This window comes from Crinia signifera, chromosome 7 (genome assembly GCF_055691185.1).
Source record: "Crinia signifera chromosome 7, ASM5569118v1, whole genome shotgun sequence".
Taxonomy (NCBI): Eukaryota; Metazoa; Chordata; class Amphibia; order Anura; family Myobatrachidae; genus Crinia; species Crinia signifera.
In genome coordinates, this window is record NC_139223.1 from 2,637,559 (window position 1) to 2,652,667 (window position 15,109).

The 15,109-nt window shown below is 47.5% G+C and overlaps 1 protein-coding gene across 9 annotated transcripts in view; it reads left to right on the top strand.

Annotated features, from left to right (window-relative positions):
* The first annotated feature begins 4,729 nt into the window (after positions 1 to 4,729).
* The window catches only part of LOC146019720 (uncharacterized), a 121,810-nt gene continuing 111,430 nt past the window's right edge, over positions 4,730 to 15,109 (top strand). For all 9 annotated transcript variants that reach the window (XM_083152218.1, XM_083152223.1, XM_083152219.1 and 6 more), the window contains exons 1-2: positions 4,730 to 4,808; positions 13,342 to 13,401. In XM_083152218.1, coding sequence (XP_083008344.1) covers positions 4,754 to 4,808; positions 13,342 to 13,401 — 115 coding nt within the window. In that variant the 5' untranslated portion in view covers positions 4,730 to 4,753. The remainder of the gene's footprint in view (positions 4,809 to 13,341; positions 13,402 to 15,109) is intronic.

Below are 15,109 nucleotides of genomic sequence, written 5' to 3' on the forward strand. Positions count from 1 at the left end.
GGTATTATACTAGGAGAGAGAGCATAGTACTGGGGTAATAGGTATTAGACTAGGGGAGAGCACAGTACCATTGTAATAGGTATTAGACTAGGGGAGAGCGCAGTACTGGGGTAATAGGTATTAGACTAGGGGAAAGAGCACAGTACAGGGGTGATAGGTATTAGACTAGGGGAGAGCACAGTACTGGGGTAATAGGTATTATACTGGGGGAGAGCGCAGTACTGGGGTAATAGGTATTATACTGGGGGAGAGCGCAGTACTGGGGTAATAGGTATTAGACTAGGGGAGAGCGCAGTACAGGGGAAATAGGTATTTGACTAGGGGAGAGCACAGTACTGGGGTAATAGGTATTAGACTAGGGGAGAGCACAGTACAGTGGTAATAGGTATTATACTGGGGGAGAGCGCAGTACTGGGGTAATAGGTATTAGACTAGGAGAGAGCGCAGTACAGGGGTAATAGGTATTATACTAGGGGATAGCACAGTACTGGGGTAATATGTATTATACTAGGGGAGAGCGGAGTATTGGGGTAATAGGTATTATACTAGGGGAAAGAGCACAGTACTGGGGTATTAGACTAGAGGAGAGAGCAGAGTACTCGGGTAATAGGTATTAGACTAGGGGAGAGCACAGTACTGGGGTAAAAGGTATTAGACTGGGGAGGGTGGAGTAATGGGGTAATAGGTATTATACTAGGGGAAAGAGCACAGTGCTGGGTTAGACTAGGGGAGAGAGCACAGTACTCGGGTAATAGGTATTAGACTAGGAGACAGCGCAGTACTGGGGTAATAGGTGTTAGACTAGGGGAGAGAGCGCAGTACTGGGGTAATAGGTATTAGACTAGGGGAGAGAGCACAGTACTAAGGTAATAGGTATTAGACTAGGGGAGAGCACAGTACTGGGGTAAAAGGTATTTGACTAGGGGAGAGCACAGTACTGGGGTAATATGTATTATACTAGGGGAGAGCGGAGTATTGGGGTAATAGGTATTATACTAGGGGAAAGAGCACAGTACTGGGGTATTAGACTAGAGGAGAGAGCAGAGTACTCGGGTAATAGGTATTAGACTAGGGGAGAGCACAGTACTGGGGTAAAAGGTATTAGACTGGGGAGGGTGGAGTAATGGGGTAATAGGTATTATACTAGGGGAAAGAGCACAGTGCTGGGTTAGACTAGGGGAGAGAGCACAGTACTCGGGTAATAGGTATTAGACTAGGAGACAGCGCAGTACTGGGGTAATAGGTGTTAGACTAGGGGAGAGAGCGCAGTACTGGGGTAATAGGTATTAGACTAGGAGAGAGAGCACAGTACTAAGGTAATAGGTATTAGACTAGAGGAGAGAGCGCAGTACTGGGGTAATAGGTATTAGACTAGGGGAGAGCACAGTACTGGGGTAATAGGTATTAGACTAGGGGAGAGCACAGTACTGGGGTAATAGGTATTAGACTAGGGGAGAGCACAGTACTGGGGTAATAGGTATTATACAAGGGGAAAGAGCACAGTACTGGGGTATTAGACTAGGGGAGAGAGCACAGTACTCGGGTAATAGGTATTAGACTAGGAGAGAGCGCAGTACTGGGGTAATAGGTATTAGACTAGGAGAGAGCGCAGTACTGGGGTAATAGGTATTAGACTAGGAGAGAGCGCAGTACTGGGGTAATAGGTATTAGACTAGGGGAGAGCACAGTACTGGGGTAATAGGTATTTGACTAGGGGAGAGCGCAGTACTGGGGTAATAGGTATTAGAGTAGGGGAGAGCGGAGTATTGGGGTAATAGGTATTATACTAGGGGAAAGAGCACAGTACTGGGGTAATAGGTATTAGACTAGGAGAGAGCGCAGTACTGGAGTAATAGGTATTAGACTAGGGGAGAGCACAGTACAGGGGTAATAGGTATTAGACTAGGAGAGAGCGCAGTACTGGGGTAATAGGTATTAGACTAGGGGAGAGCACAGTACTGGGGTAATAGGTATTAGACTAGGGGAGAGCACAGTACTCGGGTAATAGGTATTAGACTAGGGGAGAGCGCAGTATTGGGGTAATAGGTATTATACTAGGGGAAAGAGCACAGTACTGGGGTATTAGACTAGGGGAGAGCACAGTACTGGGGTAATAGGTATAAGACTAGGGGAGAGCACAGTACTGGGGTAATAGGTATTAGACTAGGGGAGAGCGGAGTATTGGGGTAATAGGTATTATACAAGGGGAAAGAGCACAGTACTGGGGTATTAGACTAGGGGAGAGAGCACAGTACTCGGGTAATAGGTATTAGACTAGGGGAGAGCACAGTACTGGGGTAATAGGTATTAGACTAGGGGAGAGCACAGTACTGGGGTAATAGGTATTAGACTAGGGGAGAGCACAGTACTGGGGTAATAGGTATTAGACTAGGGGAGAGCACAGTACTGGGGTAATAGGTATTAGACTAGGGGAGAGCACAGTACTGGGGTAATAGGTATTAGACTAGGAGAGAGCGCAGTACTGGGGTAATAGGTATTAGACTAGGAGAGAGCGCAGTACTGGGGTAATAGGTATTAGACTAGGGGAGAGCACAGTACTGGGGTAATAGGTATTAGACTAGGGGAGAGCACAGTACTGGGGTAATAGGTATTAGACTAGGGGAGAGCACAGTACTGGGGTAATAGGTATTAGACTAGGGGAGAGCACAGTACTGGGGTAATAGGTATTAGACTAGGGGAGAGCACAGTACTGGGGTAATAGGTATTAGACTAGGGGAGAGCACAGTACTGGGGTAATAGGTATTAGACTAGGAGAGAGCGCAGTACTGGGGTAATAGGTATTAGACTAGGAGAGAGCGCAGTACTGGGGTAATAGGTATTAGACTAGGGGAGAGCACAGTACTGGGGTAATAGGTATTAGACTAGGGGAGAGCGCAGTACTGGGGTAATAGGTATCAGAGTAGGGAGAAAAAAAAGGGGGGGTTATACAGCGCTGGGTTTTTCTGAGTATAACAATGAAGAGAGTACTCTCTAAGAAAAAAAATTTTTTCTTAGAGAGTACTCTCTTCATTGTTATACTGTACAATAAATGTATTTTGTATTTTCATAAACCAAGTGTCTAATCGTCATCATTCAGAAAAACCCAGCGCTGTATAACCCCCCCTTTTTTTGCTCTATATTCTATACGGGGAGACTTACACCCTCCCTCATACAGCAGCTTTAATTGACTTTGAGGTTCACCTTCTTCTTTCTATCAGAGTAGGGAGAGCACAGTACAGGGTAATAGGGGCAGGTATCAGAGTAGGGGAGAGCGGAGTATTGGGGTAATAGGTATTATACTAGGGGAAAGAGCACAGTACTGGGGTATTAGACTAGGGGAGAGAGCACAGTACTCGGGTAATAGGTATTAGACTAGGAGAGAGCACAGTACTGGAGTATTAGACTAGAGGAGAGAGCGCAGTACCGGGGTAATAGGTATTAGACTAGGAGAGAGCGCAGTACTGGGGTAATAGGTATTAGACTAGGGGAGAGCACAGTACTGGGGTAATAGGTATTAGACTAGGGGAGAGCGCAGTACTGGGGTAATAGGTATCAGAGTAGGGAGAGCACAGTACAGGGTAATAGGGGCAGGTATCAGAGTAGGGGAGAGCGGAGTATTGGGGTAATAGGTATTATACTAGGGGAAAGAGCACAGTACTGGGGTATTAGACTAGGGGAGAGAGCACAGTACTCGGGTAATAGGTATTAGACTAGGAGAGAGCACAGTACTGGGGTATTAGACTAGAGGAGAGAACGCAGTACCGGGGTAATAGGTATTAGACTAGGAGAGAGTGCAGTACTGGGGTAATAGGTATTATACTAGGAGAGCGCAGTACTGGGGTAATAGGTATTAGACTTAGATTAGGGGATAGCACAGTACTGGGGTAATAGGTATTATACTAGGGGAGAGCGGAGTATTGGGGTAATATGTATTATACTAGGGGAGAGCGGAGTATTGGGGTAATAGGTATTATACTAGGGGAGAGCGGAGTATTGGGGTAATATGTATTATACTAGGGGAGAGCGGAGTATTGGGGTAATAGGTATTATACTAGGGGAGAGCACAGTACTGGGGTATTAGACTAGAGGAGAGAGCAGAGTACTCGGGTAATAGGTATTAGACTAGGGTAGAGCACAGTACTGGGGTAATAGGTATTAGACTAGGGTAGAGCACAGTACTGGGGTATTAGACTAGGGGAGAGAGCACAGTACTCGGGTAATAGGTATTAGACTAGGAGAGAGCGCAGTACTGGGGTATTAGACTAGAGGAGAGAGCGCAGTACCGGGGTAATAGGTATTAGACTAGGAGAGAGTGCAGTACTGGGGTAATAGGTATTATACTAGGAGAGCGCAGTACTGGGGTAATAGGTATTAGACTTAGATTAGGGGATAGCACAGTACTGGGGTAATAGGTATTTGACTAGGGGAGAGCACAGTACTGGGGTAATATGTATTATACTAGGGGAGAGCGGAGTATTGGGGTAATAGGTATTACACTAGGGGAGAGCACAGTACTGGGGTATTAGACTAGAGGAGAGAGCAGAGTACTCGGGTAATAGGTATTAGGGGAATTGGCTATAGGTACACATCTGAGTCTGTGGGCAGCATACTTGCTGTCTGGCTGGGGGTAGCTGACAGTGATACATTACACATCAGGAGGAGTATGGGTGGGTGGGACTACAGGGGGGGGGGTATATCTAGGTGTCAGGGACCCTGTTGCGTCCCTGCTCCCTGCACACTACTCTGTCTCTCCATGATGCTGCGTCTCCTCCTGATCCTGTGTGTCGTGGGCTGTAGCTTACAGAGAGGTGAGTGGGGTCTCCCCATGTGTGTGTGTGTGTATATATACATATATATTGTAATACACCAAGACTATATATATATTACACCAAGATGCTATATGTGTGGTGTGTGTGTATGATGAGAACTGGACGGTATCCAGTTTGGAACAGCTGTCGGGTCAGCTGAGATGTGTAGAGCCAATTGTTATTATGCTGTAAAACAACTTCAACTTTAACTGAGTGCTGGTCTACCTCCTTTCCCTCTGCAAGGTTGGGTAAGCAGTAGCGCACGCAGGGGGGGTTTCTGAGTACCCAGAAACCCCCCCAGGAGTCTAAGGGCCCTAGGCTGAAAGCTGAGGGTCCCCTCTTTCCATGGATACAAGAATTTTAAAAATCGTCCCTTGGGATCCGGAGATATCTGACTTCAAAACAGTGGTCCCCATCCAAGCCTGTTAATTGCTCTTCCCAGTCAGATATTTCAGGTTCTGTCTGACTTAGTGTTTTTCTGAGGCTATATTCCAAAAGCTGGGACTCTCCCCCTATGATGGACACTAGTAGCTTGTCTCTACTGTGCCCAGAACCAGAGATATCAGCCTTCCAGCAGCTGGTTACTTCTCCAGCTCCACACACCTGGTATGTAGTTTTATATTCTCGTTGGCAGATTGCTCTGCCTCCTGAACTCTGATCCCCTAGTCCCCAATACCATTTGGTAGGTGGGATTCTCTAGTTTTAATTCCATTATAATCTAAGAAATCTATTTCTGGGAACTGGAGATATCTGCAGTCAAGCAAGCTGTCCTCCCACCAGATAATTATGAATAATAAGCCCACTCCACTATACACCCCTCCTCTGCATATTAAACATCCTCTACCACCCTGGAAGTTATGTATCAGGGCCCCTTCATTCAGCCCAATGCCTTCTCACACCCCATCTCCCACCATCTGTGCAGTAAAGGGGTAATTAGTGGAAATTACTGATCCAGGCCCTACATGCTAAGCGGTTGATATAATAACCCCTACCAGTCACGGGACATCAAAACTTCCCCCACCCCTACCGCTGGAGGATCGTTAGGGGCCCCAATACATTGCTATGCCCAGGGGTCTACACTGCTGGTATGTATGTGTGTATGTGTGTATGTATGTGTGTATATTATTATTATTATTATTTACATACATTTGGTCTATCTATAATACTTTAACTGACCCGGCATATACTGGGTCACCTAAGTGTCCAACTCCGTGCTTTGCTCCGCCCCTCTGGAAACCCCCTTCTGAAAATCCTGCGTTTGCCACTGGTAAGTGCTACTATATACAGTACAGGTGGAGTATCCCGTATCCAAAATGCTCGGGACCAGGAGAATTTTGGATAACGGATTATTCCGTATTTCAGAATATTTTTATATTTCAATGATGTATCGGGAGGTATCTTGCATTTATGCTGTATAAACACATCAACCACATAAAATGCACACAAATATATTTTATTTGTTCAAAAAACAAGATTTCAAAACATGAAACAAAATTTGTGTCCTACCTCTGATATTGAATTTAAATGCAAAGCAATCATTGTCTTGCACATATGTAGTGCCAGTTACATATCATGTCCTCAGTAGTGCCAGTTACATATCATGTCCTCAGTAGTGCCAGTTACATATCATGTCCTCAGTAGTGCCAGTTACATATCATGTCCTCAGTAGTGCCAGTTACATATCATGTCCTCAGTAGTGCCAGTTACATATCATGTCCTCAGTAGTGCCAGTTACATATCATGTCCTCAGTAGTGCCAGTTACATATCATGTCCCCAGTAGTGCCAGTTACATATCATGTCCTCAGTAGTGCCAGTTACATATCATGTCCTCAGTAGTGCCAGTTACATATCATGTCCCCAGTTGTGCCAGTAACATATCATGTCCTCAGTAGTGCCAGTAACATATCATGTCCCCAGTAGTGCCAGTTACATATCATGTCCCCAGTAGTGCCAGTTACATATCATGTCCCCAGTAGTGCCAGTTACATATCATGTCCCCAGTAGTGCCAGTTCCATATCATGTCCCCAGTAGTGCCAGTTACACATCATGTCCCCAGTAGTGACAGTTACATATAATGTCCCCAGTAGTGCCAGTTCCATATCATGTCCCCAGTAGTGCCAGTTACATATCATGTCCCCAGTAGTGCCAGTTACATATCATGTCCTCAGTAGTGCTGTTACAGATGTCCCCAGTAGTGCCAGTTACATATCATGTCCTCAGTAGTGCTGTTACAGATGGCCCCAGTAGTGCCAGTTACATATCATGTCATCAGTAGTGCTGTTACAGATGTCCCCAGTAGTGCCAGTTCCATATCATGTCCCCAGTAGTGCCAGTTACATATCATGTCCCCAGTAGTGCCAGTTACATATCATGTCCTCAGTAGTGCTGTTACAGATGTCCCCAGTAGTGCCAGTTACATATCATGTCCTCAGTAGTGCTGTTACAGATGGCCCCAGTAGTGCCAGTTACATATCATGTCATCAGTAGTGCTGTTACAGATGTCCCCAGTAGCGCCAGTTACATATCATAGCCTCAGTAGTGCCAGTTACATATAATTTCCTCAGTAGTGCTGTTACAGATGTCCCAAGTAGTGCCAGTTACATATCATTTCCTCAGTAGTGCTGTTACAGATGGCCCCAGTAGTGCCAGTTACATACTGTATGATGTCATCAGTAGTGCTGTTACAGATGGCCCCAGTAGTGCCAGTTACATATCATGTCATCAGTAGTGCTGTTACAGATGGCCCCAGTAGTGCCAGTTACATATCATGTCATCAATAGTGCTGTTACAGATGGCCCCAGTAGTGCCAGTTACATATCATGTCATCAGTAGTGCTGTTACAAATGTTCCCAGTGAGTTTTTAGCAAAAAAAAATAGTTTTTGTCACTTTCTGAAGTGTATGGTTTTCGGAATAATTCAGATAACGGATATTTGGATCTATACCGGCAGGAGTATACGGTATAGATGTACAGGAATACCGTATACTTCTGCTGGTATAGATGTATGGGAATACCGTATACTCCTGCCGGTATAGATGTACGGGAATACCGTATACTCCTACCGGTATAGATGTACGGGAATACCGTATACTCCTGCCGGTATAGATGTACGGGAATACCGTATACTCCTGCCGGTATAGATGTACGGGAATACCGTATACTTCTGCCGGTATAGATGTACGGGAATACGTATACTCCTGCCGGTATAGATGTATGGGAATACCGTATACTCCTGCCGGTGTAGATGTATGGGAATACCGTATACTCCTGCCGGTATAGATGTACGGGAATACCGTATACTCCTGCCGGTATAGATGTACGGGAATACCGTATACTCCTGCCGGTCTCTCTGCAGTTATGGGACTGTGCTGCTGATTATCGATCTGTGCTCGGAGGTGCGGCGCTGGTCTCTGGCTCCGATGTCAAGATGAAAGCGTTATATTATCTCTAGCTGCTAATACTAAGTGGATACAAACTATGGATGTAATAGGGGGTCACAAATCAATTGCGGTTTCTGGTGATTTTTTAGTAATGGGAGTGTGGGATTTTTTAGTAAAAAAAAAAAAAAAGGGGGGACCCCTTTATTGGGGGAGTCCCCACCTCCCACAGGTACCGCATCCTCATGTTCTAAAATAATCACACCCTATTACTTCTAGCCCTATATGATTGGTTAACGATATGGACCATAATGATAATAACGATCACCCCTATATCATTACAGTTATATGTAGTGACTGCACTAATGTGTGTTATATATCACCCAGGTGTATACGGCCACTACATACTGTATCTTCCAACTGTCATTGGTAAGAAATCGGAACCAGTCGCATCCAGTGGGCATGGCTTCGGGCTGAGTGGGCATAGCCTAGTGTAGCGCCCCCATTTTTGCCACTTTAGGGGCATGCCCAGCATTTCCCTAGCAGCTGGCAACCCCCTTGCCTGCCCTACCTCCTTGCTGCTTGCTCCCACAACATCTCTTCAGTGATCAACGGCTGCTCTGATTCTCTGATCTCCGGCTCCCCCCAACTGCCCCCACTCCCCCCACCGGGACATTGTCACACATGGGAGGAACAGTGGGACGGTCTCCAAATACCAGGACTGTCCCGCTGTATATATGTAACATTAATCACTGACAGACCCTCTACACCAAGACAGACCATAGCCTAACCCTAACCTAACTACACAAAGACAGGCCGTATCCTGACCCACAGAACCCCAAACCCTCTACACCAAGACAGACTGTAGCCTGACCCTCACCCCAAACCCTCTACACCAAGACAGGCCGTAGCCTGACCCTCACCCCAAACCCTCTACACCAAGACACACCATAGCCTGACCCTCACCCCCAAATCCTCTATACCAAGACAGAGTGTAGCCTGACCCTCACCCCAAACCCTCTACACCAAGACAGGCCGTATCCTGACCCTCACCCCCAAACCCTCTACACCAAGACAGACCATAGCCTGACCCACACCCCCAAACCCTCTACACCAAGACAGACCATAGCCTGACCCACACCCCCAAACCCTCTACACCAATACAGGCCGTATCCTGACCCTCACCCCCAAACCCTCTACACCAAGACAGAGTGTAGCCTGATCCTCACCCCAAACCCTCTACACCAAGACAGGCCGTATCCTGACCCACACCCCCAAACCCTCTACATCAAGACAGACCATAGCCTGACCCACACCCCCAAACCCTCTACACCAAGACAGGCCGTATCCTGACCCTCACCCCAAACCCTCTACACCAAGACAGACCATAGCCTGACCCCCCCCCTTAAACCCTCTGCACCAAGACAGACCATAGCCTGACCCACACCCCCAAACCCTCTACACCAAGACAGACCATAGCCTGACCCTCACCCCAAACCCTCTACACCAAGACAGACCATATCCTGACCCTCACCCCAAACCCTCTACACCAAGACAGGCCGTATCCTGACCCTCACCCCAAACCCTCTACACCAAGACACACCATAGCCTGACCCTCACCCCCAAATCCTCTATACCAAGACAGAGTGTAGCCTGACCCTCACCCCAAACCCTCTACACCAAGACAGGCCGTATCCTGACCCTCACCCCAAACCCTCTACACCAAGACAGACCATAGCCTGACCCTCACCCCCAAACCCTCTACACCAAGACAGACCAAAGCCTGACCCACACCCCAAATCCTCTACGCCAAGACACACCATAGCCTGACCCTCACCCCCAAATCCTCTACACCAAGACAGAGTGTAGCCTGACCCTCACCCCAAACCCTCTACACCAAGACAGGCCGTATCCTGACCCTCACCCCAAACCCTCTACACCAAGACAGACCATAGCCTGACCCTCACCCCCAAACCCTCTACACCAAGACAGACGCCTGAGCCTCACCCCAAACCCTCTACACCAAGACAGACCATAGCCTGACCCTAACCTAACTACACCAAGACAGGCCGTATCCTGACCCTCACCCCAAACCCTCTGCACCAAGACAGGCCTTATCCTGACCCTCACCCCAAACCCTCTGCACCAAGACAGGCCTTATCCTGACCCTCACCCCAAACCCTCTGCACCAAGACAAACCATAGCCTAACCCTAACCTAACTACACCAAGACAGGCCGTATCCTGACCCTCACCCAAACCCTCTACACCAGGGCTGGGCAATAGTGGCCATCCAGCTGTTGATGAACTACACATCCCAGGATGCTTTGCATTAGTTTTGCTATGTGGCCATGCTGAAACTGATGCAAGGCATGCTGGTATGTGTAGTTCATCAACATCTGGAGGGCCGCTATTGCCCAGCCCTGCTCTACACCAAGACAGGCCGTATCCTGACCCTCTCCCCAAACCCTCTACACCAAGACAGACCATAGCCTGACCCTCACCCCCAAACCCTCTACACCAAGACAGACCGTAGCCTGACCCTCACCCCAAACCCTCTACACCAATACAGACCATAGCCTAACCCTAACCTAACTACACCAAGACAGACCGTATCCTGACCCTCACCCCAAACCCTCTACACCAAGACAGGCCGTATCCTGACCCTAACCCCAAACCCTCTACACCAAGACAGGCCGTATCCTGACCCACTCCCCAAACCCTCTACATCAAGACAGGCTGTATCCTGACCCTCACCCCAAATCCTCTACACCAAGACAGACCGTAGCCTGACCCTCACCCCAAACCCTCTACACCCAGACAGACCGTAGCCTGACCCTCACCCTAAACCCTCTACACCAAGACAGGCCATAGCATGACCCTAACTCTCTACACCAAGACAGGCCGTATCCTGACCCTCACCCCCAAACCCTCTACACCGACACAGACCCTATCCTGACCCTCACCCCCAAACCCTCTACACCAAGACAGGCCGTATCCTGACCCACTCCCCAAACCCTCTACACCAAGACAGGCTGTATCCTGACCCTCACCCCAAATCCTCTACACCAAGACAGACCGTAGCCTGACCCTCACCCCAGACCCTCTACACCCAGACAGACCATAGCCTGACCCACACCCTAAACCCTCTACACCAAGACAGGCCATATCCTGACCCTAATCCTAAACTCTCTACACCAAGACAGGCCATAGCATGACCCTAACTCTCTACACCAAGACAGGCCATATCCTGACCCTAACCCCAAACCCTCTACACCGACACAGACCCTATCCTGACCCTCACCCCCAAACCCTTTACACCAAGACAGACCGTATCCTGACCCTCACCCCAAACCCTCTACACAAAGACAGGCCATATCCTGACCCTAACCCCAAACCCTCTACACCAAGACAGGCCGTATCCTGACCCTCAGCCCAAACCCTCTACACAAAGACAGACTGTAGCCTGACCCTAACCCCAAACCCTTCATACCAAGACAGGCCGTATCCTGACCCTCACCCCAAACCCTCTACACCAAGACAGGCCATTTCCTGACCCTCACCCCAAACCCTCTACACCAAGACAGGCCATATCCTGACCCTAACCCCAAACCCTCTACACCAAGACAGGCCGTATCCTGACCCTCACCCCAAACCCTCTACACCAAGACAGGCCATAGCATGACCCTCACCCCAAACCCTCTACACAAAGACAGGCCGTATCCTGACCCTAACCCCAAACCCTCTACACCAAGACAGGCCGTATCCTGACCCTCACCCCAAACCCTCTACACCAAGACAGGCCATAGCATGACCCTCACCCCAAACCCTCTACACCAAGACAGGCCATTTCCTGACCCTCACCCCAAACCCTCTACACCAAGACAGGCCATATCCTGACCCTAACCCCAAACCCTCTACACCAAGACAGGCCGTATCCTGACCCTCACCCCAAACCCTCTACACCAAGACAGGCCATAGCATGACCCTCACCCCAAACCCTCTACACCAAGACAGGCCATATCCTGACCCTAACCCCACACCCTCTACACCAAGACAGGCCATATCCTGACCCTCACCCCAAACCCTCTACACCAAGACAGGCCGTATCCTGACCCTCACCCCAAACCCTCTACACCAAGACAGGCCGTATCCTGACCCTCACCCCAAACCCTCTACACCAAGACAGGCCGTATCCTGACCCTCACCCCAAACCCTCTACACCAAGACAGGCCGTATCCTGACCCTCACCCCAAACCCTCTACACCAAGACAGGCCGTATCCTGACCCTCACCCCCAAACCCTCTACACCAAGACAGACTGTAGCCTGACCCTCACCCCCAAACCCTCTACACCAAGACAGGCCGTATCCTGACCCTCACCCCAAACCCTCTACACCAAGACAGGCCATATCCTGACCCTCACCCCAAACCCTCTACACCAAGACAGGCCATAGCATGACCCTCACCCCAAACCCTCTACACCAAGACAGGCCGTATCCTGACCCTCACCCCAAACCCTCTACACCAAGACAGGCCGTATCCTGACCCTCACCCCCAAACCCGCTACACCAAGACAGACCATAGCCTGACCCTCACCCCCAAACCCGCTACACCAAGACAGACCATAGCCTGACCCTCACCCCAAACCCGCTACACCAAGACAGGCCATAGCATGACACTCACCCCAAACCCTCTACACCAAGACAGGCCATAGCATGACACTCACTCCAATTGTACTCTATGATGTAGCACACGCTGTCTTCTCACAAGGAATGTCTGAGGGGAGGGTGTCACTTCGCACCTTCCTAGCAGTCTTCCTGTTGGTACATCCATAGGCCTTCTTAGGATGCAGGTGAGAAAACACACAGCAGAGAGACAGGAGGAGAACAAGAGACAGCAGGAGAGACCGCAGTTAGAGACTTCCCATCTCCTGGCTTTGTGATATAGGTTATATTATATGAGGAACTATCGGGGACTGAGTGTCCATGCTGGGACTACTGCTTCTCCTATATACTGGCACATATGGTTTATGGGACCTCTGAATCTGTCTAATAAGTGACTATAGGTGGGCAGACTGGTACACCGGGCATGTCTGCCAATGCTTGGCCAGCTCTTGTGTCTTACTGATATCTTATATCATCTTCTGTGTACCCAGGTGTGAAACCTCAGAAGAGCGCAGGAGGGAATCCGCTGTACCCATCCGAGTATGCCAGGGGTAAGAACACACCATGCCCACCATTCATATATTACCCCCATCCTGGCACTTAAACCCTCAACCTAATACTATACTGCCTGATTCCAACATTATTCCCTGCCTAATACATAATGTACACTAATTATTATTTATTTATTAACAGTTTCTGATATAGCGCACACATATTCCGCAGCGCTGTACAGAGAATATTATTACCAGTTATTATATAGCGCACACATATTCCGCAGCGCTGTACAGAGAATATTATTACCAGTTATTATATAGCGCACACATATTCCACAGCGCTGTACAGAGACTATTATTACCAGTTATTATATAGCGCACACATATTCCGCAGCGCTGTACAGAGACTATTATTACCAGTTATTATATAGCGCACACATATTCCACAGCGCTGTACAGAGACTATTATTACCAGTTATTATATAGCGCACACATATTCCGCAGCGCTGTACAGAGACTATTATTACCAGTTATTATATAGCGCACACATATTCCGCAGCGCTGTACAGAGAATATTACCAGTTATTATATAGCGCACACATATTCCACAGCGCTGTACAGAGACTATTATTACCAGTTATTATATAGCGCACACATATTCCGCAGCGCTGTACAGAGAATATTACAGGTTATTATATAGCGCACACATATTCCACAGCGCTGTACAGAGACTATTATTACCAGTTATTATATAGCGCACACATATTCCACAGCGCTGTACAGAGACTATTATTACCAGTTATTATATAGCGCACACATATTCCGCAGCGCTGTACAGAGGATATTATGACCAGTTGTTATATAGCGCACACATATTCCGCAGCGCTGTACAGAGACTATTATTACCAGTTATTATATAGCGCACACATATTCCACAGCGCTGTACAGAGACTATTATTACTAGTTATTATATAAGGCACACATATTCCGCAGCGCTGTACAGAGACTATTATTACCAGTTATTATATAGCGCACACATATTCCGCAGCGCTGTACAGAGACTATTATTACTAGTTATTATATAAGGCACACATATTCCGCAGCGCTGTACAGAGACTATTATTACCAGTTATTATATAGCGCACACATATTCCGCAGCGCTGTACAGAGAATATTATTACCAGTTAGTTTATAGCGCACACATATTCCACAGCGCTGTACAGAGAATATTATTACCAGTTATTTATATAGCGCACACATATTCCGCAGCGCTGTACAGAGAATATTATTAACAGTTATTATATAGCGCACACATATTCCGCAGCGCTGTACAGAGACTATTATTACCAGTTATTACATAGCGCACACATATTCCACAGCGCTGTACAGAGCATATTATTACCAGTTATTATATAGCGCACACATATTCCGCAGCGCTGTACAGAGACTATTATTACTAGTTATTATATAAGGCACACATATTCCGCAGCGCTGTACAGAGACTATTATTACCAGTAATTATATAGCGCACACATATTCCACAGCGCTGTACAGAGACTATTATTGTTAATTAACATGGAGAAAAAAGAAGACTCTTTTTTGGGGGCACTCTTAGACAGTTATTTGCATATACATGTATGCAAATACAGATATACCTGTAAATTACCAAAATATGTGGAAAAATGTATTGTTGTATGTATTATTATTACTTTAAAAACTTAGCTTTTAATATTCTTAATTTTTAATATAGGTGGTAATACACACA